The 25,863-nt window shown below is 42.1% G+C and overlaps 2 protein-coding genes across 3 annotated transcripts in view; one reads left to right on the top strand and one right to left on the bottom strand.

Moving 5' to 3' along the window:
- LOC134841514 (endoplasmic reticulum mannosyl-oligosaccharide 1,2-alpha-mannosidase-like) overlaps nucleotides 1-25,863 on the bottom strand; it is a 399,351-nt gene that overhangs the window by 243,297 nt on the left and 130,191 nt on the right. The gene's annotated exons all lie outside the window — the stretch shown is intronic.
- LOC134841497 (ubiquitin carboxyl-terminal hydrolase 7-like) overlaps nucleotides 1-25,863 on the top strand; it is a 289,862-nt gene that overhangs the window by 255,388 nt on the left and 8,611 nt on the right. The window contains exons 2-17 of one of the 2 annotated variants that reach the window (XM_063857534.1): nucleotides 13,508-13,561; nucleotides 13,651-13,878; nucleotides 14,008-14,122; nucleotides 14,204-14,385; nucleotides 14,457-14,521; nucleotides 14,701-14,804; nucleotides 15,440-15,622; nucleotides 15,923-16,100; nucleotides 18,639-18,729; nucleotides 19,156-19,348; nucleotides 20,032-20,185; nucleotides 20,519-20,683; nucleotides 20,856-21,077; nucleotides 21,209-21,482; nucleotides 21,787-21,911; nucleotides 21,986-22,121. In XM_063857534.1, the coding sequence (XP_063713604.1) occupies nucleotides 13,525-13,561; nucleotides 13,651-13,878; nucleotides 14,008-14,122; nucleotides 14,204-14,385; nucleotides 14,457-14,521; nucleotides 14,701-14,804; nucleotides 15,440-15,622; nucleotides 15,923-16,100; nucleotides 18,639-18,729; nucleotides 19,156-19,348; nucleotides 20,032-20,185; nucleotides 20,519-20,683; nucleotides 20,856-21,077; nucleotides 21,209-21,482; nucleotides 21,787-21,911; nucleotides 21,986-22,121 (2,452 nt within the window). In that variant the 5' untranslated portion in view covers nucleotides 13,508-13,524. Of the gene's footprint in view, nucleotides 1-13,505; nucleotides 13,562-13,650; nucleotides 13,879-14,007; nucleotides 14,123-14,203; nucleotides 14,386-14,456; nucleotides 14,522-14,700; nucleotides 14,805-15,439; nucleotides 15,623-15,922; nucleotides 16,101-18,638; nucleotides 18,730-19,155; nucleotides 19,349-20,031; nucleotides 20,186-20,518; nucleotides 20,684-20,855; nucleotides 21,078-21,208; nucleotides 21,483-21,786; nucleotides 21,912-21,985; nucleotides 22,122-25,863 lie in introns of both variants that reach the window. The other variant, XM_063857526.1, reaches the window with a different exon arrangement.

Raw genomic sequence — 25,863 nt, 5'->3', positions numbered from 1 at the left:
TACTGGGTATGCCGACTGAGAAAGGGATGTACGTGCTGGACACGGATGCGTCGGTAGTCACGATTTCTGGAATTCTCCATCAAGAACAAGAATGGAATGGGAAGACAGTCTTGAGACCAATAGCGTACGGGAGCAAAGTCCTGAGTGACACGGAAATGAAGTACGGAGCGCCAAAAGCAGAGATGTTCGCGGTGGTTACATTTGTCGAGAAATACAGGGCATACCTGGGCAGTGAGCCATTCAAGTTGCGAGTCGACAATCGAGCACTGAGCTGGCTGAAAACGTACTCAATGGACCAAAGTTACATTGGGAGGTGGATAGTTCGCCTGGACGGATACAACATGATAATTGAGCATAGAACACGAGATAAACATCAGAATGCCGACAGCTTGAGTAAGAAGACGGAGTTCTATGAGAGACAAGAGAAAAGAGAGGCAGACAGACCTGAAATCAAAGATGGCTTCTCCTTCATGGACAAGGAAACGTACGACAGTCTTCCACTCACAAGATGGCTGGACAAATCAGGCAAACCGATTGAAGATCATCCTGAATTACCTAAAGAACCTCCAGAAAAGACCATCTTGAAGAAGAGCAGAAGGATTCCGATAGAAATAATACTAAAGTCGAAGATCGTGAGGGAGACGCTCAAGGCAAAAGGCTATGATCTTAACCAGGTAGAAGCAGGAACTGCACAGATAGATGATGACTTAATGAGGTTGCTCGAGAAACTATCAGATGAGAAGCCCGTGATCCAAGAGAAGGGTCAAGAGAAACCGGGAGTCACTATATTTCGGAGAAAAGAAACAGTGAACAATACTGACTCCCCAAGAGGAAGCGTCACTGACAGCAAAGATGTCGTGCGGTCACTAGTTGACAAAATCTCCGAAAACATTCTGGAAAAGACCAAGGTTAGGAAAAAGAAAGTGACGTTCAAAGAAGATACTGAACACCTGGGACTAGGTCAAGAGTCCGGGGAGTGTTCCATGTTCACGGAAGAAGAAACCGGAGAAGGAAAATTGTCCGGGGAGCGTGAAGAATGGGATGAAGACTCGGATGAGAGCAGCGAAAACCAAGACAGTCTGTGCATGATATTGGCGGAAGAGAAGACAAGGCACCACGACAGGGAGTTACAGACGGATCCATCTTCAGGAACGTACAATCTGGACGTACAGGAGATACGAGGTGGTGAAGAACTTGAGAAAATTGCGGTTTCAAGGAAGCCATTCAGGGAATTATCATGCAACTCAAACGTCAGAACGAATCTGGTGCCAGAAGATGATATGAAAATCGTGAAAAAGATGATATGCGTGAAGCTGAGTGATGACATCCACAAACCTGGTGAGATTAATGGACAGATCATGGCGCTAAAGGAGCATGTCAAGGCAAGATATAGGCTGTCAGACCTAATAAGAGCCCAAAAGAATGACAAAATGACAAGTAACCTCTCCAAATGGATCCAGTCGGGGGTCAAGGAGAAGGGGGAACTCGAGGAAGACAGCTACAAGATCTTGAGCCAGTTCTACAAAGAGAAGAAAGACTTACTCTACCACACAGCTGATGGGGTGGTAGCATGCAAGAGGAAAGATGAGGAGAAGATATTACACCAACACAACCTCATCATACTGCCACAATTGTATCAAACGGAGGTGCTTTTCAGATCGCACGACCAGATGGGGCACCAGGGGATAGATAAAGTACAACAAAGGATACTTCACATTTTTGATTGGCCAGGAATGAGAAAAGCTTGCGAGAGATGGGTGAATGCCTGCTTGGCATGCCTCCAGGTAAAAGACCCAAGGAAGATGAAGTTTCCCCTCAAGTCCGTCGAGAGCTCAGAGTTCAATGAAGTGGTGCAGATAGACCATCAAAAAATCAGCATGACGGAGTCGGGGTATAACCAGATACTGGTTATAATAGATCACTTCACAAAGTTGGCGGAAGCGGTTCCGTGCCAGACAGCCTCGGCCGAGGAGACATGTGATCATTTGATAACGCATTGGATATCGCGGTATGGTTGTCCAATGACTTTCCAGTCGGACAACGGCAAAGCTTTTGTGGGGGACTTGACAAAAGAATTGATGAGGAGATCGCACATTGCTCAAGCACACTCGACAACCTACCATCCACAGACCAACGGGTTAGTAGCGAGGCAGAACAGGACACTGGTCAACATGTTAAGGGTGTACTGCTCAAGATACATGACGGACTGGGATAAATACCTGCCACAGGTAGTAGGGGCCTACAACAGTACACAGCACTCAACGACGGGCATCAGTCCCTTCATGATGTTGACGGGCAGGGAGAGAGCAATGCCTCTGACATTCTTTTACCCGGAATACGAGGGGAAAAGGACGTCGCCTCAGGCATACGTGAAAAAAGCGATCAAAAGACAACAGGAGCTAAACGAGCTATGCAGGAGGAACACGGCGCAAGCGCAAATGAGGCAACGCAGAAATATGATGAAAAAATATTACAGGCGAAGCCATATGAAGTGGGCCAGTATGTGTGGGTTTTCCAGAATGTGATACCGCCCAAAGGGACGAAGAAACTACTCAAGAAATGGAGAGGACCATTCATGATAACTGAAGTACATCAACAAGGACGGTTCTACCGCTTGAGTAATGGGCGAGCAGCACATTATGAAAATCTGAAGCCTCACGTTCCGTCCCCGGAGGACTGGTGCATACCGAAGGACATGGAGGGTCTCGAGTACCTGGTGGTAGAGCCAGCGTGTGAAGTGAATGAAAAAGGCACCAGAGAGAAAAATGATGGTAATGAGAACTTGAGTTTGGACGACAATGAAAAGATAGAGGTGGAGTCTGAAGCAGGATCGTTTGTAGAAGAAGACTGGAACGACCCGGAGCAAGATGAGGTGCCAAAGTGGATGGAGCCAGATCGACCAATACCACCGGGGACCAGGACTGGCAATCGTAAACGGACCAGCATGAGGTACAACAGATACGGGGATGACTTCTTGATCGATAAGATACAGCCAGACAAATTGGGCGAGGAACTACTGAGTGCAGGCGAACTGGAAGCCGAAGAGGAATGGCAGGTCATTGACAATTGTGGACACTATCCGCAGGAAGACTACTCGACTCCAGAATTGGAGACGCATCTCGAACAGAGTGAGATAGAGAGGAGGGAGAACACGAACTTGAGGATACTAGAGTGGATGCGCGATGTCAAAGACGAGAGCCACGAAGGACAAAGCATTCAACAAGTCGACGTGTCATCGGCAAATTATATGAAGACAGAGGACCTTCTTTTCGGATGGACGGCAACAGACAGGCCACTGGACATTCCTCCGGACAATTCAGACCCGACAACATCGACGGGGACGTCGATAAATATTTTTGTCCGGGGAGTGGGGGTAGGACTTACCCACACCAAAAATTTGATGATAAAGAAGCTCAAGGAAGTGAGAGAAACAAGCGAAGTGGAACTGGAAGAAGAAGAGCCAGAGCCTACCATAGGTCGGAATTTCAAAACGAAGTTTGAAAAACCCAATGAGTACTCGGAAAACATCATGATAACGGATAGCGACTTCATCCTGTCAAATAGGACTAGCGCGATCTGCGTCACGGCGGACATGAGTTTCAAATCAAGATTGGAAGCTGACTTCAAAAGAGAGTACCAGAATGTGGAGTTTCTGTTCAGACAGAGACCAGGACTGGGAGGGATGGCAGCGCTTCCACCATCAGTAGCACAAGTCCCGGGCAAATATCTGTGCTTCCTAGTGACGAGGGTCAATGACAGGAAAACAATTGATCCCGAACACGTGATGTTGGCAATAACAAGACTACGAGACTTCATGATTGAAAGAGAAATAACGGAGGTCTCAATGCCGGTGTATGACCCAAACAGGGGCAAACTGAGCTCAAGGGAATTGTACGCTATCCTACACGTAGTCTTTGCGGAAACTGAGATAATGGTGTATCTTCACAAGAAATACTACTTGAGCATCGCCTGAGTTGGGCACACGGGGGTCTCGAGTTGGGCGTGAGGGAGGAGTCTTGAGTTAGGTACTGGGGTGCGGCACAGGTAAAGGGATCTTAAGACGCGATTGGCATGACAATTGATTTTAGAAGGATTAACGGTGCTAAAACATAAAATGAATCTGCATGCTTTTAAGGAAATTCCAATTGAATTGTTTTAAGTGGAATGAAATTGATAAGATTTTAACCATACTGGTAAAAGGGGGGTTTCTAGGTTAGGAACATGACATATTAAGTCTTAATATGGTTTCTGGTTTCAGATCAAGTTTGATAAACAAAGTTGAAAATCCAACTATACTCAAGCGAGAGACAGAAAGGGAAGTCTTGATTGAACTCGCGATAATCGACACCTGCAGCAAGTATTTGCAAGGGAACATTTCTAGAGAATTCTTGAGTTGGGTAATTCTTGAGTCGGTAAGGTAATTCTTGAGCTGGTTAATACTTGAATACATCCCGAAGTCACAGAGAATGGCAGACAGGTTCTGGAAGTCCATGCCCGCGGCCCTGAAGAAGCCTACTCTCGATGAGCTGTACAGACGCCTGAGGGACCTGAATTATACCCAGATAGACGAGAGAATGGCGGTGATGCTGAATGCCATCCTCCAGTTGGAAGAACAGGGTGAGTGCAGGGAGTCTGCGACGGAGGCTGTCTTGATGGTCGGCTACACCACCGAGGGAATATCAAATCAGGAACAGACCAGATGGTTGTCTTGGAATGTGGATGGAGGAGTAAGGGGCTTTGACTTGGCAAGGAATCCTGGCCTGAGTAACAATACCGAATATGGCGCAGGAGAATTCCCACTACCAACTAGGCCATCAGCAAGATCGACAGGCCAGAGCTCGAGTAAGGTGCCATCGATGATGCGACCGCAACAGACGACTGAGGCATATCCGGATCTTGGTTTTCTAAAGAAAGAGCTCGAGAAGACGCAGAGGGAAAGGAACAAGGCGAACCTCGATCGGGATCAGGCTAAGCTGGATCGGGAAAAGGCTCAGCTGGAAAGGGACCAGGCGGTCAACAAACGAGATCAGACTCTGAGGTTGCTTGAGATGCTGCGGGCTGAACATCAGCAGGAACTAAGGGTGCGGGAGAATGCCGCGAATTGTGAGCAACTGAAGTCGGAGATGGAGAGAATAGAACAACGACAACGTGAACTTGATGCACAGAAGGGAGCCAGGCCAAAGGAGCGAGTGGTTACCAGCTCGAGGCCAGAATCACGCATGGAAGTGGATGAAGCCCCCAGGGCAAGAGGACGGTTAAACCTTGACCGCGAGGCTCGAGAACACATGAGTGAAGGGTTGGAAGTCTGGATACCGAATGAAGCAACGTCCTCCTTGCGTAGCTTAGAAACGCAACCCATACGCCCGCTGATGGATGTGGTACTGCCGGGATATACCCCAACCTCGACCTCGAGCGGTAGTCAGGTGAGCGGCAGCTCATCGCGTCTGAAGGAGCTGAGCGAGAGATTGCGGCAGAGAAGTCGTGAAAGTTCGGCAAGGGCGGAGCTTCCTCCAACGTGGAGGGAACTGCCGGTCAGGAGCGTCATGATCTCGAGTTATAAGAAGAACACCGAAAAGAGGTACCACAGGCACAATCGGCTGGATTGGAATGCGGAACAGAAGGCCAGGAGGGATTGCTTTCATGATGCAGCCTGGGTGGAATATCTTGCGCCACCCCGTGTGCCAGAAGGCGCGGTCCACCTGATTATAGGGGACAGCCTAGTGCGGGTGTTTACCCGGATCCAATCGCACTGGCAGACAGGAATCTTGAGTTTCGCTGGAGCTGCCACGCCACAGATATTGGCAACGCTTGAGATGCTAGGAATGACAAAAGTATACACGGTGACCCTGATGATCGGAACGAATGATGTATCAAGGGGAGAAGCGAGGAAAGTAACGAGGCTGCACGACAAGATGAGCTGCCTTCTTGAGGAACTGAGGATCCAGATGGATCCCATCCTGTTGACAGTATGTACTGTCCCTTATAACATGAAGTTCGATCAGCACGCCTTGGAAATGAACGAGAAGGTGCGGAACCTAAACGGGGTGATCCGAGAAATCCACCGGAAGAGTGTGCTCCCCATCAGATTGTTGGACGTGGCGGAGCGCATGGAGCAAGCGGGATTCCCTGAAGACACCTCGAGTTATGGAATCCACTTCGACAGACCGAGGGGAGCAGAGTGGCTGAATGACGTCTTTCAAGGACACATAAATGCGCTAGAGGCGGATCTGCTAGAGACGGCCCAATTCACATTGGGGCCACCTCCGAACCCACCATTCCTTGCCTCGAGGGCCTTGTCTAGTCGTTTGGGACCGAGGGTTGACACTAGAGACAGCTCAAGGAGCAACCAGGCCAGATTGCCGAGTGCCACGCCAATGGAGTCTAGAGGAGGTGGTAACCTGCATTTACGGTCTAGCAGTGACGTACGCATTTCCAGATCCCCTGGTGACAACGTATCGTTACTCTGTAACGCACTTGAGTCTTATCAACGTACTGGATGGGACGGCGCTCAATTGGTGTCGGCAGGAGGTGCTCAGGGCACAAATGAGCAATACGGTACTCTTTGGAAAAGTGAAAGATGCCGAGTTGATAGTGTACAACTTCAGGGGACAGCTGCAATGTAGAATGGGAGGCAAACGCGAGGGCCCCATCGAGACATATCCCAAGTTCTGGAACTTGAACCCACTGGCAGCAGACGGACGGGAGATATTGAGGATTCCTGCTTGGAAGGACAGCTTTGCACTGGTTAAGAGGGAGCTGGAGGCCATAATGGAGAAAAAAATCCTGCCAGCCACCATGCCTGAGTTCCCGATAGTCAGGAGGATGACCTTAGGGACGAACAGTCCCTTAGTAGTTCCATCCATAATTGCGAGGATGACAATGGAGGAAATGCAGAAAGACTTCACTGATGGCTGGGACCCCCTGTTCGTCGGCTAAACGGCGGCGGTTTATTTCCACACTAGCGAGGCGAAGATAAAATCGTGGACGACGCAAGCAAAAAAGATGAGAGGCTCGCAGCCCCCCGGATATGAGGTGCGAAAGGTCTTGAGAGCTCTTGAGCAGGAGGGAATTGAGAACATGCTACCAATATGGGATGATGGCAGGATGATCATGATGGAGGGGCATGTTGCATTGGTGGACGACATGAAATTCGCGACACGAAAGTATAGGGCACCCTATGGCTTAGAACAGGTGGAAATGAGACAGGAGGGAAAAGAACTGGATGCAGCAGGTCAACTGTATGTGGCCCTGACGGAGTACAAGAGATTGGACCCGGCGACACCATCGCCACTGTCAGTAGATACACCTGGAGACAAGAGGAGTGGACCCGTGGAAGACCGGTTCAAAAGAATTCTCGAGAGAAGAAGAGCTGAGTCAGAAGAAGAGAGTATGGATGAAACTCTCAGCGAAGCCGGCGAGGACATGGAAGTGGGGAATACGCCTGAACCAAGACCATCAGGTGAGGAGCTCACCACTCAAGAGCTGTTGAAAGACTTGAGTGAGGAGAATTGGGCAGATACTGCCACTCCACCTCTGACCCCGTCTCCCCGGAAGAATCTGGAATTGCCATTGGCGAGCGAGACCTCCAATATGGGGATGATACTCTTGAGTTCGGAGGAAAGGGAAAAAAATACATTCGAAGGAAATAAGGACATGTTCCTGGGGACTCTGGAGGACGACGCTTGGCAAAAGTTCTTGAAGGAATTCAATCAAGAAGTGGGCAGCGAGACGACGCTGGACAAATTCAAGGATGAACTGTGGGACACAGTCGTGAAGTTTGGAGAACCGCTTCTGATGGGGACGGGCCTGGATGAGAAGGCGAGAAAGGAACTGCTGAACAAGCTGATAGAGCTAAGGAATTCACGATCAAAGACTAGAGAAGAAAAATGTGAAGACAGCTCTACTCTGAAACAAAAAACTGTAGATAAAATAGTTGATGATATAAAAGGGGATAAGGTTGGGACTAGTAATATGATTAAAAGTACTAATATCCTTAAGGCTCGAGCAGGGGGGAGGCAAGAGTTGGAAGGGTTGAAGGTAGACAGAGAGGTCGAATCAGTGATGATGACCACAACACCCTCAAGCAGAGATGTGAAGACTCGCAAGAGGAAGAGAGAAGTAGAGTGATTGAGTAGTCCTTCAGTGGATGCTGTCTCGGAAGGAAACTTGAGAGAGACGGCGCCCATGGTTTTGGCGCGATGCAAGACGGCGGCATACAAGAGCAACACGGAGCTCAGAAGACCACTCGAAGTAGAGAGGGAAATAGAGGCTTCCATCAGTTCGACATCGGAGCAAGACTTCAAGCCCCAGAAGATAAACATGAAGAGAGGTTCAACGGACGGACAGACATGGGAAGTGGATGTCGGCAAGGAATGGGTCTCGAAGGGACACCAGGCCACGGGGAAGCAAGTGACGGGTGATCCACTGGAGAGGAGCAAGACGAGGAACACCTCCCGGCCATGGTGGGTGGCCCTCGAGACATTGAAGGAAATGGAAGACTGCTTGAAGAAGTTGGACAGTGGAGTAGCTCGCAAACGACGCAATTGGGCCACCCAGCAAAAGGCTGATGTTAACAAGATAGAATTGGCGAACCAGCTGAAGAGGTCCTGGCAGAACTTATTGAAGGATCATTTTGAAGAGGCAATGAGGACACCCTCATCAGCACCGCCATTGATGGCGAATCCCTTCGTTAGAACCGCAGGACAATTGATGTTCACCTGGAGTCTGGTGGGAATAGAGTTGGAGACACTGACCTCGTATGACAGGTTGAAGTTGGGAAGCAAGAAGCTAGAAGTGTATCAAGCACTGATGCAGCACGTGGCCAGGGATAATTCAGGCTTGAGCCTGGCTAGGAGGAAGGATGCCGCATGTTTCTTGAGATGGATAATGTCAATGATGTCTGATAGCACCATCTTGGCGTGCTACCAAAGAGCAAGCGGAAGTAGAACCGTGCAAAAGAGAGTCTCAACGATCATCTTAAACCTATATCAGAGTACTGGAATAGAAAAGGAAGATGGTTCCAGACTATCCCTAGAGAACCACAGAAAGCTGGACGAGGTACGGAGGTTTTACAATAAGAAGTTCGAAGAAGAACATGATGTTCACCGTAACCTGGCCTCGCCAGAGCAGTACTCGAGACTCAGTGAGAAGGGGGAATACCAATACGTGTCGGGAGTGATGGGGATAGCCTACAACACCTTCTTAGACTCAGAAACTGGAGGCGCTCACAGGAACCACGAGGTAGCGGAGCTGCTGAAGTTTTGGACAGAAAAAATAGTGGAAATAGACGCGGTGGAGAAAGAGAGGCCGAGCCTGGGCCTGATTCTTGAGAAAACACCGGAGGTGGTGAGCATACCGCGCTGGAACAAGAGAGTTGAAGTGAACATGGGTGATGGCAATGGCTTGTTGATCACGAACTTGGGAGTGGTATGGAAGTTACTAAGACCCTCCTGGTGCCCACATCCCCACGCGAGTCTGATCGAGGAGACCACCGAGCGGGTGAGGTTAGCACCAACGGAAGATGAAGATTTGGCAAAGTTGAGTGTGGTGCACAAACTGATCTTACCTCAGATGAAGGAGTCAGGCGAAAAGACGAACAATCTCGAGTCAGCAAAGAAGATGGAGCCGGGTAGCTGTCTGGATTCTACGTGTGGGAGTGGAGAGCACACCTGCGATGGACAATCATGTGTCAGGATACTGTCCTTTCAAAAAGAAGATCTGGTTACTTGGTTTGAAGACATCACGGAAAGGGAGAAAAGTGAAGTACAAATAGTGGCGGAGTGTTACGCGAGAACTACGGTGAACATAGCGACAGCTCTCGGATTCTTCTCGAGAATGTGTAGTCTGCAGTCACTGGAGAGGCTAGAGTCTGAACACCATTTAGTGACGGCGTTGAGCGTGGAATCATGGCCTGGGGTGTTGCAGGTGACTCAAAAACATATCCGGAGCTGGAAGGTTGGTCTCGAGGCGGAAATGGGGTTTCCCATGAGCGAAGCTTATGGCCTGCCATTGAACGCAAAATCTCTGATAGGGTCAATGATGGCCAATTTGTGCGGAAGCCACTACCCACTGCACATGGCGATGGTGGAAGCATCCAGCCAGAAAATATTGGTGGACAAGGCCTTCTCAGTGCCCAAGTGCGTGAGGTTGGCTCGGGTATCGCATCACTCGCACAAGTTGTTGAGGAAAATCAGAGGGACAGTACCGAAAGATTTGAGAGATGACTTGAGTGAAATCTGGGGAGAAGAGCTTTTGAAATTGGAAAGTGAGAACACAAGCGATCACGAGAGACAAAACGTGATCGGAAAACCTGTGGGGGGTGCTCCAAACATGGGAGAGAACGACACGATGCATGAGAAAATGATAGAGCTTGAGCCTCTCTTGGAAGCCTCGGGGGAGCGTAACCTCAGGAGCATTGAGATCACCCATGGAGAATGCCCATGCCACTGTTTGGCACAAACGGTGTGGTATCCAGATCACAAGAACCTCTGCCTGGTGTGGGATATGGAAGAAGTTCGGTCGATCGGATTACCGGATCACCGGCAGAAGGTGACGCTCTTAGTTGTGAGTACGATGCTGGCTCTGAGATGGATAGAAGAGAATATAACGAAGTATCGGGAAGCGAAGACGCCAACGGCTGAGTCAATATATGCGAAAGACTACAGCAGGAGACTCGAGTTGTTTGAGACTGCATGCAAAGTATTCGCCATACCAATGGAAGTCAGACACGTATGGAGCCGCTTGAGGTACTTTCCATGGTTTCGAGCGACACTGACGTCTTGGTTATACATGACAACGAAATATCACATGAGAAAGCATCAAAAAGAGTATCGACAGTTCCAGGCCGAGATTGGGCCGGAAGCTTTCAAGAGACCCCTGTTAACCCATCGAAATGCGATCACGACAGGATGGAAAAGAGTGGATAAAATGTCTAGAGACAATACCAAAGCGAGGTAATCGATACTAGAGGAGGACTTGGCGAAGAACGTGAGCCTGAGCCTGCACAACTCCTTTTGTTTGAACCGGGAATCTAGGGTGAAGGCACTACCCAACCAGGCAAAGAGGTTGCAGGAGCAAAGGGAATGGATGCGATCCTATGAACAGCTGAAGGCTTGGGAGGAGATCGTGATTAGCTCCGATGATGAAGAAGAACTATTGAAACAGTTTGCCGTATCTAGTATCTCAGGGTACGACACCTCCAAGGCGAAGAGTGCGAAATGAGCGGATGGTTCAAAGAGATCTTGAGTCTTGAGAGGGAAGGGGGGCTTGAGTGTGAATCCGGATGAAACCTGGGTTCACGAAAAAGAAATTTTAACGAATCAGGTATTGTTATTAATATGTTATATTTACTATGTAAATCAAAATGCTGCATGACAATTTCCTGATTGAATGGGACAAAAGAAATTTTAAATAATTGGCTTGAAAAGCGAGAATTGAAGGGTGCAGGTGTGTGCAGATTTTGATTGCTGTTTAGCGATAGTGTGAAGATTTTACTTGGCCGTGAATTTTGGGATGTAGATAAGCTTAAGTCTGCTGCAAACTTCTGTAAATGACCACTGGCACTGTACCTTGAGCAACACTCGGTTTTCTGGGACTCACTGGCAGACGACAGCACGCGATGAGGACATAGATCTTGAGTCCGGGGAGTATGTGCCAGTCGGTCATATTTGGAAGTTTGACCTTGAGAAAAACAAGAACGCTTAATTTTGGAGTGAAATTTGATTTTTCAAAAATTCGAATGGAGCCTGTCATGCACGATTTTCTTGCGATAACTGAAAACCGAAAAAGAGAAATCAGAACGATCGAGTAACAATCGCGGGAAAGTTGCCAGACAAAGCAGTAGGAAATTGCCATTCGCAATTTCCGTCACAATAAAACTAGAGTAGAGCTGTCCTATCTGAAACAGAAGGAAGCGTATTCCCGAGAATTGGACTATTATTACTCGACTGGATTATCATTCAAACTGGACTAGAGTGAACCTTCGATGGAAAGGTGGACAGCTTGAGTGTCCCAATGGTTCACGAGAAACCATACTATAGAGTTCAAACTTGGTCCTGTTATTGAAACTGATAAACATTAAACTCATTTAGTTACATTATTTAATTCTCGAGTTGATTACCGACTTAATTACTCCCAGTTCTTGAGCGTGCTACGATGTGAGTACTCAATTTAAATTTCTAAAGTGTGTTTTATGATTGTTATGCTGAGGTAAGGCGAGTTTTAGGTTGATCCATCTGAAATGGATCAAAGTTCCACTGTCTGATAAAAAGTAACTTAACGGATTGTTCTGACCCGGTTTTTAACGGCGTTCATGTATTTTGGGTATCTAGAGACCTAAGTATGGGGACGTTCTTATTTCTAGAGTGGGGGGATATTTTGGTAGTAGCCTTTAAGCTGTAACGGGTTGTAGTCTCATGTCACAAGCGAACCGAATTGGCTCCGACTGATTTGAGGTAGAAAAACACAAGAGATAGTGTCCCTGACTCTTGAGCCAATGGTTATAGGGCCTATTTTTCTTAAGCCTCATGTGTGACTACAGTAGACGAATGTTACATTTCTTGCAGGTTTCGTTACACTTGAGTATCGGTTTCAGAGGCTTTTTGAGGTTAGGGCTGCAATTCGGGTGTGTTATCCGTATGTCGGAGAAAGACTTTTGCAGCGGGCGCCCGGAGCTCCGACATGAGACATCAAGTCTTGGATTTTCTTCGGAGTTCACCGAGTATGGGAGAGTGTCTGTGCCTGATGTTGGTTGAAGCATTGGCTCAATCACAACATCCTTACAAACATTTGTAAGCAGCTCTGCCTCCAGATCCCTCACAGCATTGTGCCTCTTGATAACGAAGCCTCCTAGCTGGCATATCGAGGCATGGTCATTGCTGTTTTCTTTGCCACATTCGCGATTCGCAAGTGCGCGGTAGATCTTTGATTGGCCTGCCATATCTTAAGCTTTTTGCATCTCGGAATGTCTCTCTGTTGTTGTTGTTTTTGCTCCGTGGACTGCTCTGAGAATATCTCCGCGAGTTCTTCTACGACTAGTAGGGGTTTTTTCCACAAATCTTCGATGGTAGCAGATATTGGGTTGGCCGGGCAGTTGAACAGATGATGGCAGTCTTCGATGCTGGAGTTGCATTTGCTGCAGAGCTCTGATTCAATGTCCGGTTGTAATCGGTGTCTGGTTTCGGCTAGTTTCCATGAGAAACCTGATCTAAGCTGACACAAAATTCTTCTGTCGTAACGTCTCTCTGTTAAAGTCCTCTCTGAAGTACATATCGTGATCTTTCGATGGTAGTGTGGTTGGTCATGTAGATGTGCCTTTTGTTTGGAGGAGTTCGAGGTGGCGTTTTCTTCTATCGTCTGTTTTCCCAGGATTCGGAGGATAAACTCTGCTATATAAATGCCACACGGCGATATTAAATGTACGTGGAAAGCCTACTTGAAGGGATGCAACCCTCAAATGAATGTTTTAGATGTTTTTTTTGTCTGATTTATGAATAGAAAATTGTTTCAGATGAGTTCTTATATGTGATGGCGCAGACAACTGATGTTGAGATGACCGAAGATGGTAAATATATTGAATTTTCTGCAAAATATGTTGCCAACGTATTGCCATATTGAATCTCTGCAAATGTTTTTTTTTGTGCATTATTTTAGGTGAAAAGTCTGCTCCTTGTTCTCCAAATGGAACTGGATCTCTCAGCACATCCAAAGGACAAACTGCAATGAACAGTTCGATGATAGCGAAGTGTATTGATAGAATAAAAAACTTGAATGAAACTGATGTGATGCTGGATAACAAAACCATCGGGGACAAGATGACTCCCGGCTCAGTTGCTGCCTCAAATCTTCCTAACCAGTTCTCCGACGAAGAAATGGACATCGGTTAGAATTAGTTAAGCTGTATTTGCTAAATGTCATTGCAAGTAGTTATTTTTGCGTGATAATTATTTTTTTGCCTGTTGAATCCAATTCCCCGGGAAAAAATAATATTAAAGGTATGTTTTTCCCTAGACAACGATGACTTTCGTTCGGATGGAGAAATCAGATTTGTAGCGACAGGAGTAACTAAGTGGAAAGATCAGGCACACAATTTGTCGGAGGCGGTTATGGTCAGAAACATGCCCTGGTTAGTGTCTCTGATTGTTATATTTTGACGAATTTTTAACGAATCGCTTGTTTATGCATTAAAGAAATCATTTTTTTTTAGGAGAATTCTTCTGATGGCCAGACCTGGACAAGGACATGGGGGACAAGATCCAGCCAGTGGAAGAACCCTTGGATTTTTCCTGCAGTGCAATGGCGAGAACGAATCTAACACCTGGAACATTCACGCATCTGCAGAATTATCAATTGTAAACCAGGCCAGTCCCGAGAAAACGCAACCTAGAAGTGAGCCTATTATTTCGCAAATGAGAAAATCTTGCATATTAGGAGCAGGCGTTGACTGTTTGTTTGTTTAGGGATAAATCACACATTTTATGCAAAAGAAAACGACTGGGGCTACTCTAACTTTCTGTTATGGAAGGTATGACTCTTTTACCATGATAACCATCAAGTAAAACTTGACTCATTCTTTTGAGAACTTATCATTGAGGCAACAGGCAAAAAACTAAATCAATTGAAAAATTAATCGAGTAACCAGAGTGTTGTGGGCTATCTAAAAAGAAACTGCACATTTAAGACGAAAGAGTGCCATTTTTGTAGGAACTGATCGACCCCGTTAAAGGCTGGGTGAAGGACGACACACTCATAGCCGAGGCAAAAATGCACGCAGATGCCCCACATGGCGTTGATTGGGACTCTAAAAGGTAAGCAAAAAAAAAACAGTTAAAATCATCCAAAGTTAGATACCCTTGCCTGAAATGCTTCAAAAATGCATGTTCAGTGAGCGATTTAAACGAATGTCACAGAAGTGGATTGAAAGGAGGTCGGTGTTTGGTAGTGCACGACTACCTCACTGCTCAGAAGTTTTCATTGTTGATACCATTATTGGCCGATCTACCCAGTTAACGTTGAAAGGCGCTCTCGTCTCCAATACACTATAATCATGAAACTGCTTTGAAGGAAATGCGCGCCAGAGAAGAGAGAAACCCGAAAAACTATTGATTAAATACGCCTTCGTCTTTTAGTTTTTTTTGGAATTTCCGTGTCTTGGCGTTTTTTAACTGGTGTTTGCGAAGTGCAGCTTTGCCTCTGTGTAAATTTTGTTAGCACTGATTTAACTTTGGCAAATGTGTTTAATGTCTCAAGGGTTATTTTGCCCGAGACACGAATATAAAAAACTGACCTCTGTAACAATTGCTTCAACTCGTGGTTTTTTTGACTAGCTACCATGCTTTTTTTCTGTTTTTTTGCTACCATGCTTTTTCGACTAGGTACCTTGCTTGTTAAGTTACGTAATGTCAGTTCAATATTATTTTTGATTATGTTTTGACTAATTTAGACTAACTGGGTTTGTGGGACTAAAGAACCAAGGGGCGACATGCTACATGAACAGTCTGCTGCAGAGTCTTTACTTCATCTCGCGGTTCAGAAAGGCTGTCTACCAAATGCCGACAGAAGGCGAAGACTCCACCAAGAACGTCCCATTGGCGTTGCAGAGAGTGTTCTATGAGCTACAGCTGTCGTGAGTCTCATTTTGGTTTAATTGTCATGTCAGTATAAAGCTGCACGAAATTGCGCATGTTTGGTGCTTGGGGATGATTAGTCAATATATATTTTGTTTCATATATTTTGATGTATATAGTTTCAGCGGAGGGAGAATAAGGGTGTCTTGAGTTAAAGTTTGGTGAACGGTGAAATGAAAAATTTAGAAGATGCTTCTTAATCCGCTTCATAATTCAATTTGCATTGATACAATATAACTTCAATTGTAGCTACAGACTGCTCATAAAACATGGTTAAAGGCTATTTTAACGTCTTTAAGGACTAAGTCGGTTGCGACAAAGAAGTTGACTCGTTCCTTCGGCTGGGACAACCTGGACTCGTTCATGCAGCACGACGTGCAGGAACTCACTCGGGTGCTCATGGACAATATCGAGACGAAGATGAAGGGATCCCACGTGGAGGGAGTGATTCCTGAACTGTTTGAGGGAAAGATGCTGGTCAGTGCAATGAAAAGAATTTTTTAGAGTCAATGAACGTAGTGAAGTCTCTTAAATCGGTCGCGATGTTTTTTTTTTGTGGAAAAAGTCAAATTTAATTTTTCGCGGATTGACGTTTGATTTCTTTTTACTTCATGTTCATTTTTTATGTTAAAAGGAAGGCAAGCTCACTAAAAACGTGATCGACTTCAAATTCAAAGAGCTTAAAGGCCATAGATTTTTTAAATTTCGAAAGTTGAAGTTTTACCAAACGACAAGTTAATTTTTTTTCTGTTTCTTTGCGTTCACGGATTTTTTTTTATTTCACTGTTGGCTATGATTTATGAGTCGATGAATGTAGTGAAGTCTCTTGGGTAGGTCTTAGTGATTTTTTTTTGTTTTTTTTTTCAGGAAAGTCATAAAAATCTCTAGTAACATCAGAAGTGCTTTCATACATAGTAAGGCATTTTTGATTTCAAGTAGATATATATGCAATTTATGAGTTCAGTTCATTTTCATCAGCTGAAAGTTAGGTAAGTTGCGCTCCCCAATTACGAAAGTGTAAATTTCACGAAAAACTTGATCGACTTTTGTTTCGAAAGTGGAATCTAATTTTCTATTTTTCGGCGGAAAAAAATCTGTACCTATTGCTCAAGTTTTTTTTCAGATTGAGGATGAATTGTATCAAAAAAGTGTCAATCATTTCTTTAATCTCTAGGTGGAAGCGCTTGTTGTTGATACTTAAGCCGGAATTTCGTAGATAAAATTACTTTGCATAAAAATTAAGATTTACAACTCTTGATATCAGCCAAATAGTAGCCAGTCGATGAATGGAGGCCATAATAAGTGTAGTGTCTCTACATGTTGTTTTGCAAACTAAGACTAATGCTTTCATGAAAAGAATAATAAAATGGAAGAAAAATGATTTTTCGAAAATGTATGTAAGAGCCGATGAACGTAGTGTATTGATGCATTTACGGTATATATGCAATATTTGAGTTCATTTCTTTTTCATCTGCTAAAAGTTAGGTGAATCGCTCTCTCCAAAAAAGAACCTGTTAATGGCACGAAAAAACGTTAACGAATTCTAGTTTCGAAGGTGGAAGTTAATTTAAGATTTCCCGGCGGAATAAAAGTTTTGCTCTCTGTTGCAGTTTTTCAAATTGAGTTAATTTTACCAAAAAAGCATCAAAGAGGGTTAAGGCCATATTTTTTTTTTCGAAAAAAGAGTATTACAAAATTAAGGCAGTTTTTTTTCTGTTCCCTTGCAATCATTACTCTGCGGAATAAAAAATTTACCCATTGGTCTAGTTTACTCAAGTTGGGTTAATTTTGCTGAAAAAGTGTCATTAATAGTTTTTTTTGAAATTCAAAAAGCTGAAAGATCAAATATTTCTTCAAAATTTGAAAATTGAAATTTTCTCATAAAACAAGTTAATTTTTTTTTCTGTTTTCTTGCGTTCACAGACTTTTTTCCATTTGCCTGTTGGCTATGATTTTATGAGTCGATGAATGTAATGAAGTCTCTTAGGTAGGTCTTAGTGATTTTTTTTGTTTTTTTGTCAGGAAATTTTTAAAATTCTCCAATAACCTCAGAAGTGCATTCATACATAGTAAGGCATTTGTGGTATATATGCAATTTTTGAATTCAATTCATTTCATCTGCTAAAAGTTAAGCAAATTGCGCATTCCAAATACGAAATCGGAAAAGACGCAAAAAACTTGATCGATTTTTTGTAGCAAAAAAGAGCTTTAAAGTCATTTTTTCTGTTCCAACTTTCGCAGAAAACGGAATTTTTTTGTTTGGTGTTTTTTTATTCGGTCAATTTTTGGCGATTGAAGTAAAAGTTTTTAACAAATTGCTTCACAGCCTATCAAAGTTATCGACTCCCTGAAATCAAATGTAAAATTTATTTTACCTTCGAGCTTTTTTTTGCAAAGTTCTGAGAGTTTGAAAATAGCCAATTTGGCCATGCTCTGGAATAATTTATGTATGCACTCTTTGAAAACATTATTCGTAATGCTGACAGCTTAACGCGAGGTATTTATGCGTGGTGATTTATCCCACACTAAAAATTGTTCAAAATTGAATTAAGGCTGGCTAATTGGTCGTATTAATTTTGTATGACTAGGATTTTCACTAGGACTTGACCTTATGTCGTTCAAAATTCATAGTTTTTCACAATATTTTCTTTTACTAAAAACTATTGTAGACCAATTAAAGGGCAATCGGAACATTCTTGGATCTGCTCTGATATACGAACACTCTTGTTTACTTTGAAATTCGAAAGTTGAAGTTTTGTTCACAAAACAAGTCAGTTTTTTGTTTTGCGTTCATTGACTAATTTCCAACTGCCTGTTGGCTATACTTTAAATTGGAATTATAATTCAGGCTATAGTGCGTTAAAAATTAGTTGGTTTAAGAAAGAAATAATTTTTATTGGTGAAAATGACTGGATGGGTTGAGTTTGACGCTTAGATATGAAAGTACATGGAGAAGGCACCCTGTGATAGCTTTACAAATATTTTACGCTCGCTTGAAACTCTTGATTGTTTCAGTCGTACATATCATGCAAGAATGTTGACTACTCTTCGTCAAGGGAGGAGCCCTTCTACGACATTCAACTGAGTGTCAAAGGAAAGAAAAACGGTCAGTTGTAGATAAGTCAAGTAGCAGCTTGAAGTAACTGGGGCGCAATGCATTGTAACAAACTAAATTGTTTAGGTCAAGGCGAAAGAACTTAATAACTGTTAATGAACGAAGTTAGTTTTCGCTTGTTCAGTTCCTGTGGTTTTTTGTTACGCTCTTTGATATCAAAATGAGATGGCGCTAAAAACGGATCTTGAAGTTGAATATCAAAATTAACTTGTGTTTAGAATTCTTGTTTGAATAATAGATTCCCTTGCCGTTAGCCCAGCCTCAAAGTGCTCTGATGTATAAAAAATAGGTCACTCATAACGTTTTATTGAAATTAAAAGAGATATATGGGTGCAATTTTTTCATTTTCATCATTTCATTAGCTCTTTCCCAACTATTGGCTATGGCTCAAAATAATAATCTAATAATTTTTTCCAGTGTATGAGTCGTTCAAGGAGTACGTGGCGATAGAGACTATGGACGGGGACAACAAGTATGACGCAGGGGCCCATGGACTGCAGGATGCAGATAAGGGAGTCATCTTCACGAAATTCCCACCTGTGCTTCATCTTCATCTGATGCGGTTCTACTTCGACTACCAGACAGAGCAGAATGTGAAAATAAACGACAGGTTTGAAAGCAAATAATATGAGTAATAAGATGCTACGGTTGTAGGTCAAGTCATACTCGGCCCAGTCGTTGCTAGGCTCATTCTAAAAATAGCCTAAAGTACAAGTATGATAATTGGGACCCTGGAAAAGCAATTATGAAAGATGAGGGTACTTTAAAAGCCTCGTTTAGAAGTATGGTCTCACAAAACGTCCCATATAAAAGTCAGATATAGCATTTTTTACAGGCATTTTCTAAGTTTCGCCTGTGAACTGATCTTTTTGATAATTCCATTTTAAATAAAACATTAGTCGCATAGGTAACGAAGAAATGATAAAAAGTTTTCCTTTTGCTTTCATCAATTGAAATTATGTTAAGTATATTTTCGTGGCCTGGCGGGGCCATACTTGTAAAACGAGTACCAAGATGAGCGCCGTCATTTTTTTGAAAAGCTGAGAAACGATAGCTCAGAAACAATTTTTTTCAGGCACCCATCGTCTTTTAGTGGCCCATTTATCATACATATAGATAGCCCGTGCTACTATTTGAATAAGAATGTGTTTAATTTAGCCTGTATGTTCAAGTTTAAAGGCTTTAAAAAGTATTTGTTGTGACTAATTAGGTAGACTTTTGATGGGTAGAGATAATATCCTGCGCTTGTGTGCGTTATATTTCTGAGTGGCTTCTATCTGCTTTTTTTTACAGATACGAGTTCCCACAGCGACTGAATCTAGATCCCTTTCTGAAGGAACCAGGAGAAACACCTGCCAGATACATCCTACATGCAGTACTAGTCCACACTGGGGACAACCATGGCGGACACTATGTAGTCTACATTAATGCACTGGGAGACAATAAGGCAAGCAGTTTCTGTATACACTTGATGGTTTCTCATCAAGCGTGAATAAAAAGGAACTTTTTGCTTGTTGCATTTTGTGGACTCAGTTTTTCTTCATGAATCGATTGACGCTTAGACATAAATTGCCTTTCTGGTTCCTTTTAGGGGCCCAGCGTAGCTTAAGAAAGTAGATCAAATTAGTTCGACAAGATCAATCGAATTGATTAATACCTCTTTTCAACCCCTTTATTCGACCCTCCTATGTTTGTGACCGCAGAATACTTATCGTTATCCTAACATATTTGGGGATATCAGTTCGCTCATGATTTAAAATGTCAGTTGCTTTTGTTGCAGTGGTGTAAATTCGACGATGAAGTGGTGTCCCGTTGCTATGCGAAGGAAGCAGTAGCCCAGAACTACGGAGGGGTGGATGAACATGACAACTCTGTGAGGAACTGCACCAATGCATACATGCTCGTGTATGTCAGGGAGAGCCACCTGGACAAAGTATTATGCCAAGTAAGTGGTTTGGTTTTATGTGTGATTCTAATGAAGGAGAATTTAATCTGTGAAAGAAAAATTCCGGTATTGAAGGAGAATTAATTTTCATTTTAAAGTTTCTTGTTAAAATTTTCAAATATATATTTTTTTCAGTTTAAATAATACCTTCTTAAATTAGCGCATCTCCTAGGTTGAAGAATCAGAGATTCCTAAAGACCTCATTGATCGATTAGAAGAGGAAAAAACGATCGAGCAGCAGAGACGCAAAGAGCGAGAAGAAGCAGCGCACTACATCAACATGAATGTAGTTAACGAAGAGGCCTTCTACTCGAACAACTCGTGTGATCTAGTCCCGATGGATTCGACTCGATTTGTAGATTTCAGGATCAGAAAAGATGCCAAGTATGACGAGGTAGGTGAGAGTTAATGGTAATCGCTTCCACTCCTCAAGGAACCAACCTTACTCGAGCCGTTAATAAGTAATGTAAAAAACAAAGTACGTTGTCTTAAATGGTACTCTCATCAACCGGCTCAAACATTTAGGTTATCAAAATCCTGCATGATAGCTACGGTTATCCAGAGAACCAAATGCGACTGTGGCCTCTGATAATGCGAGACAACAATACCTTCCGACCCACAGATCTCGAGTGGCCTTCAGGCAAAACATTGATAGAAGCTGCCGATTTGGAGCCGAACGCCCTTACATTCAGAGTGTTTCTGGAACTGAAACCGGTGTTGGCGACTGAATTAACAAAACCACTTCCGTCTTTTAACAAAAACGATCAAATTTGTTTATTCTTCAAGTATTACGACACTCGTTAGTATTAATTTAGTTTAATAAAGGAAATTTTCACGGTTCCATTCAAATATTTGGCAATGCCGTAATAGGTTAGAATAAATAATTCGGTACAGTAATCGAAATAGCTCATTTTACTGGTGCAAAGGAATCTGACGGAATATTTATCATGCAAGGATAGGAACACATGTAATAATCTGAAGCAGAGTTTGTTTTGATGAAGTTCTACAATGACCAATGATATTAACAGTGTCACATCAAATCACGTATATATTTGGCATGGAAAACAGTGTTTTTTTTCGAATCTGTTAATTCTGAATTTCAGAAATCAGCAAGGCTATTTATGTTGGGCACATGTACGTGAATCACAAGAAGATGAAAGTGAAAGATTTGTTTCCTGAGATGTGTAAAATGGCACAAATTGCTCCCTGTGAATTGATCGTGTATGAAGTAAGTGTGTTTTGGCCTTATGTTTTGAGAACCTAAGAGGAGGTTGAAAGATTGAGAGATTGTTTTGTTTCTAGGAGGTGCGATATTACGACTTGGTGCTAGCGAAAGATCATTCTAATAAGTTGTCGGAGGCGTTTCAAGATCTAATGACTGGAGATATTTTAGTATTCCAGAAGAATGACCACAACGTGAAACCACTCGTAACTCCAGGTTAATACTCATCAAGTGCATCAACTGTGTTTGTGTTGTATAGCCTTAACTTTAGCTCTTTCCACCAAACACCCATTTTGCGATGTTTAACAATACTTATAAAATTAAGAAGAAAGAAAGAATTTATTTCTCATTGTTAATGGTAAATATGCATATAACGATAATCTATTATCTATTATATATTTAAATGCGGGCTTCACTATCTCGCCATGCTTAAGCTTTTTCAACGTATTATTTTTGCATGTTTAAGCTATATCGTATATTGCAATGGTTAAGAATTTTTTTCGATTTTCCAATTTGATTTTAGTGGTTATTATACCGAGTTTAAGTTAAGCAGCCCAATTAGGGGTTACCAATTTGGCCTACAATTTTGAATGCCCGAATCATTTTAGCTAACGAGATAAGACGATTTTTGAGATTTTTTAAAAAATTTTCAGAATTTCAAATAACAAAATAATTTACAAAACTTGAAGTTCCCAACCCTGTAGTTGGGTGCTGTCGGAGTACTCTAAGGAGTTACAAATCTTGCCTCCAAATATGACTGTTCAAATCCTTGTAGTTTTCGAGAAAACTTATATTAATTTTTTTTCGCAAAATCTGAAATTCCCAACCCTGAAGCTGGGTCCAGTCAGAGTAATCTCAAAGATTGCGAATCTTGCCTCCAAATATGACTGCTCAAGTGTAGTTTTCGAGATATGACGTTTTTCGTGATTTTTTCAAAATTTTTCTGAAAACTTAAATTATTTTTAGTTTTTATAAATCTGAAATTTCCAACCCTGTAGTTAGGTCCTGTCAGAGTACTCTCAAGGATTGCAAATCTTGCCTCCAAATATAACTGTTCAAATCCTTGTAGTTTTCGAGATATGACGTTTTTTGCGATTTTTTCAAAATTTTTCAGAAAACTTGAATTATTTTTTTTCTTTAAAAATCTGAAATTCCCAACCCTGTAGTTAGGTCCTGTCAGAGTACTCTCAAGGATTGCAAATCTTGCCTCCAAATATGATTGCTCAATTCTTTGTAGTTTTCGAGATATGACGTTTTTTGTGATTTTTTCAAAATTTTTCAGAAAACTTAAATTATTATTAGTTTTTAAAAATCTGAAATTCCCAACCTATAGTTAGGTCCTGTCGGAGTACTCTCAAAGATTGCGAACCTTGCCTCCAAGTCTGACTGCTCAATTCTCTGTAGTTTTCGAGATATGACGTTTTTTGCGATTTTTTCAAAATTTTTCAGAAAACTTGAATTATTTCTATTCTTTAAAAACCTGAAATTCCCAACCCTGTAGTTAGGCCCTGTCAAAGTACTCTCAAGGGTTGAGAATCTTGCCTCCAAATATCACTGCTCAGTTTTTTGTAGTTTTCGAGATGTGACGTTTTTTGTGATTTTTTCAAAATTTTCAGAAATTTTAAATTATTTATTTTTCAAAATTTGAAATTCCCAACTCCATAGTTCGGTGTTGTCAGGGTGCTCTAAAGAATTGCGAAACGCGACTGCTCAAATGATTTTAGTTTCCGAGATGTGACGTTTTTCGATTTTTAAAAAATTTCTCAAAGAATTTATCTACAAAGAAATTCAAAAAATTTGAAACTACTAACTTGATGAAGATACAACCTATTGTCAGCGTACACCAAGGCGTCTCAAATCTTGCCTCTTAATATGAATGCTCAAATCCTTTTAGTTTCCGAGAAAAGACGTTTTTTTTCAATTTTTTTTTCGGGAATCTTAGGTTTAAAAAATTCACAAAATTTTGGATTCCTAACCCTATAGTAGGGTGCTCTCAGGGAGTCTCAGTGGTTGCAAATCTGGCTTCCAAATTTCTCCAGAGGCCCATTAAGTTTTCGAGATGACGCTTTTAAAATGGGAATTAAAAAAAAATTAGAAGTTCGAAATTACCAAACCTGGGTGCAGTCAGAGTACACTAAAAGCTTGCAGATGTTGTTTCCAATATATGCGGTTTTTTTCATGAGTTGTCGAAAAATTTCGAAGCACCGAAGGTGCATTAATTGCTAGTTTAAACATGAAGCACCAGAAACAGCGAGGAGACAGTTAACGAACCAATTGGGTTACAGAGCACTACCCGTTTTATCAAATGAATTACGAAATTTGAGATCTTCAAAGAAAAGGAAAAATCTTTAAATCTGAAAACAGAACAGAAAATATTGGAAAAAAATTACTGAAGTTTGAATAAACATAAAGCAGCAGATTTATGGCATTATCTAGACAGGTTAATGACATAAGTTCCAAGCTCTGCATCAATGTTTAAAATGATTGTTCAATCGTAGTCGGTTTAAAACCAAATTAAATAAGAAAAGAGTTCAAATTCCTCACTCATAATTTCTGAAACTCGCTAGTTGTAGGTACACTATTCGGTTTCAAAAACTAAACGTGAACTTGTTCTGTTTACGGTTACTGCTTCTACTAACTGTGTCCCATCCCTTGAAGCCTCTCTACCATCACTAGAACTGATTGAGGGCTAAAGTGTCAGTAGACACATAACTGAACCCATGCGGTAGTAACCAACGAACAAGGCCAAGTGTGGTTTTCAAAACGCCGAAGATCTATTGAAAACCATATACAATTTTAATTAAAAAACTTGAAACATGAAGGCACTCCACATGTCATTCTCTGGCATTATCCTTGCATCCAAAAAAATGTCAACAAAAAACAAATTTGACTAGCTCTTCATTGCTTAATATAAACAAATCACGAATTTCGTGGGCAATGCGTTGAATATCTGAATTGGAAACTTGATCAAAAATTTTTGGAGTTATGGAATTTTGTCCAAGTGTAACAAAGAGCTTAGCTCCTCTGTAGCTAATTGAAGGTCTTTGAATTTTGCTTTTGAAATTAGGAATTATCATTAAATAAAAAATTGACCTGGTCATATAACGACGGTTTATCAAATACAGAAAACTCATTTAAAAAAGTTTCAGAGTGTAGTCCTGCTATTGATCGCAAGACAATTTTGAGGAGTTCATACACATGCAGCTCGTGAGATCTTAAAAAATTTTCATTATTAAAAACTTCTTGCTTTCTTATTTTCGTTTGAAAAAATCTATCGAATAACTTTCTTTTGGATAAAAAAAGGGGTAAAAGGTTTGTAGGAATTGCAATCATGCACCAATATTCTATATCGCAAAATGGGCTTAATAATAGAGCCATAATATTCCATCATAACAGTTTTGGGAACATAATGACGCATTTTGGAAACAATGCCACATTGTTTTCTAAGTTTTGATCGTATGAAATTTTTGTGAGAATTAAATGATAATTTAGCATCTACATAAACACCAGGATATTTGCATGACCCTTCAATTTTCAAAGGTATACTATTAATAAACAATTGATGGCTGGAAGCACTTAAGAGATTCACTACCTTGTAACATTTTGTCCATATTTAGAGATAATTTATTCAAAATTAACCACTTATTTATAGCTTCTAAGTCTTGATTGAAGCTCTCAACCGAGCAGTTTAGTCCAGTGAAGTTTGTCGTCGGCAAATAGAAAAACTTTGCTAAAATTGCAGACTTGGTAGGTCGTTTATATATATATATATATATATAAAAAACAGCAGAGGCGCCAAAATGGATCTCTGTGGGACACAACATTCCATATTTCGCCACGTTGATCTCGTTTCACCAGTTTAGACAACTTGTTTGCGGTGCTTCAAGTAACTTTTAAACAAAAGTAAATTTTTTCCACTGATACCATACATTTCTAACTTATGAAAAAAAATCTCGTG

This window comes from Symsagittifera roscoffensis, chromosome 1 (genome assembly GCF_963678635.1).
Source record: "Symsagittifera roscoffensis chromosome 1, txSymRosc1.1, whole genome shotgun sequence".
Taxonomy (NCBI): domain Eukaryota; kingdom Metazoa; phylum Xenacoelomorpha; order Acoela; family Convolutidae; genus Symsagittifera; species Symsagittifera roscoffensis.
This window is presented reverse-complemented; position numbering and strand designations above follow the sequence as displayed.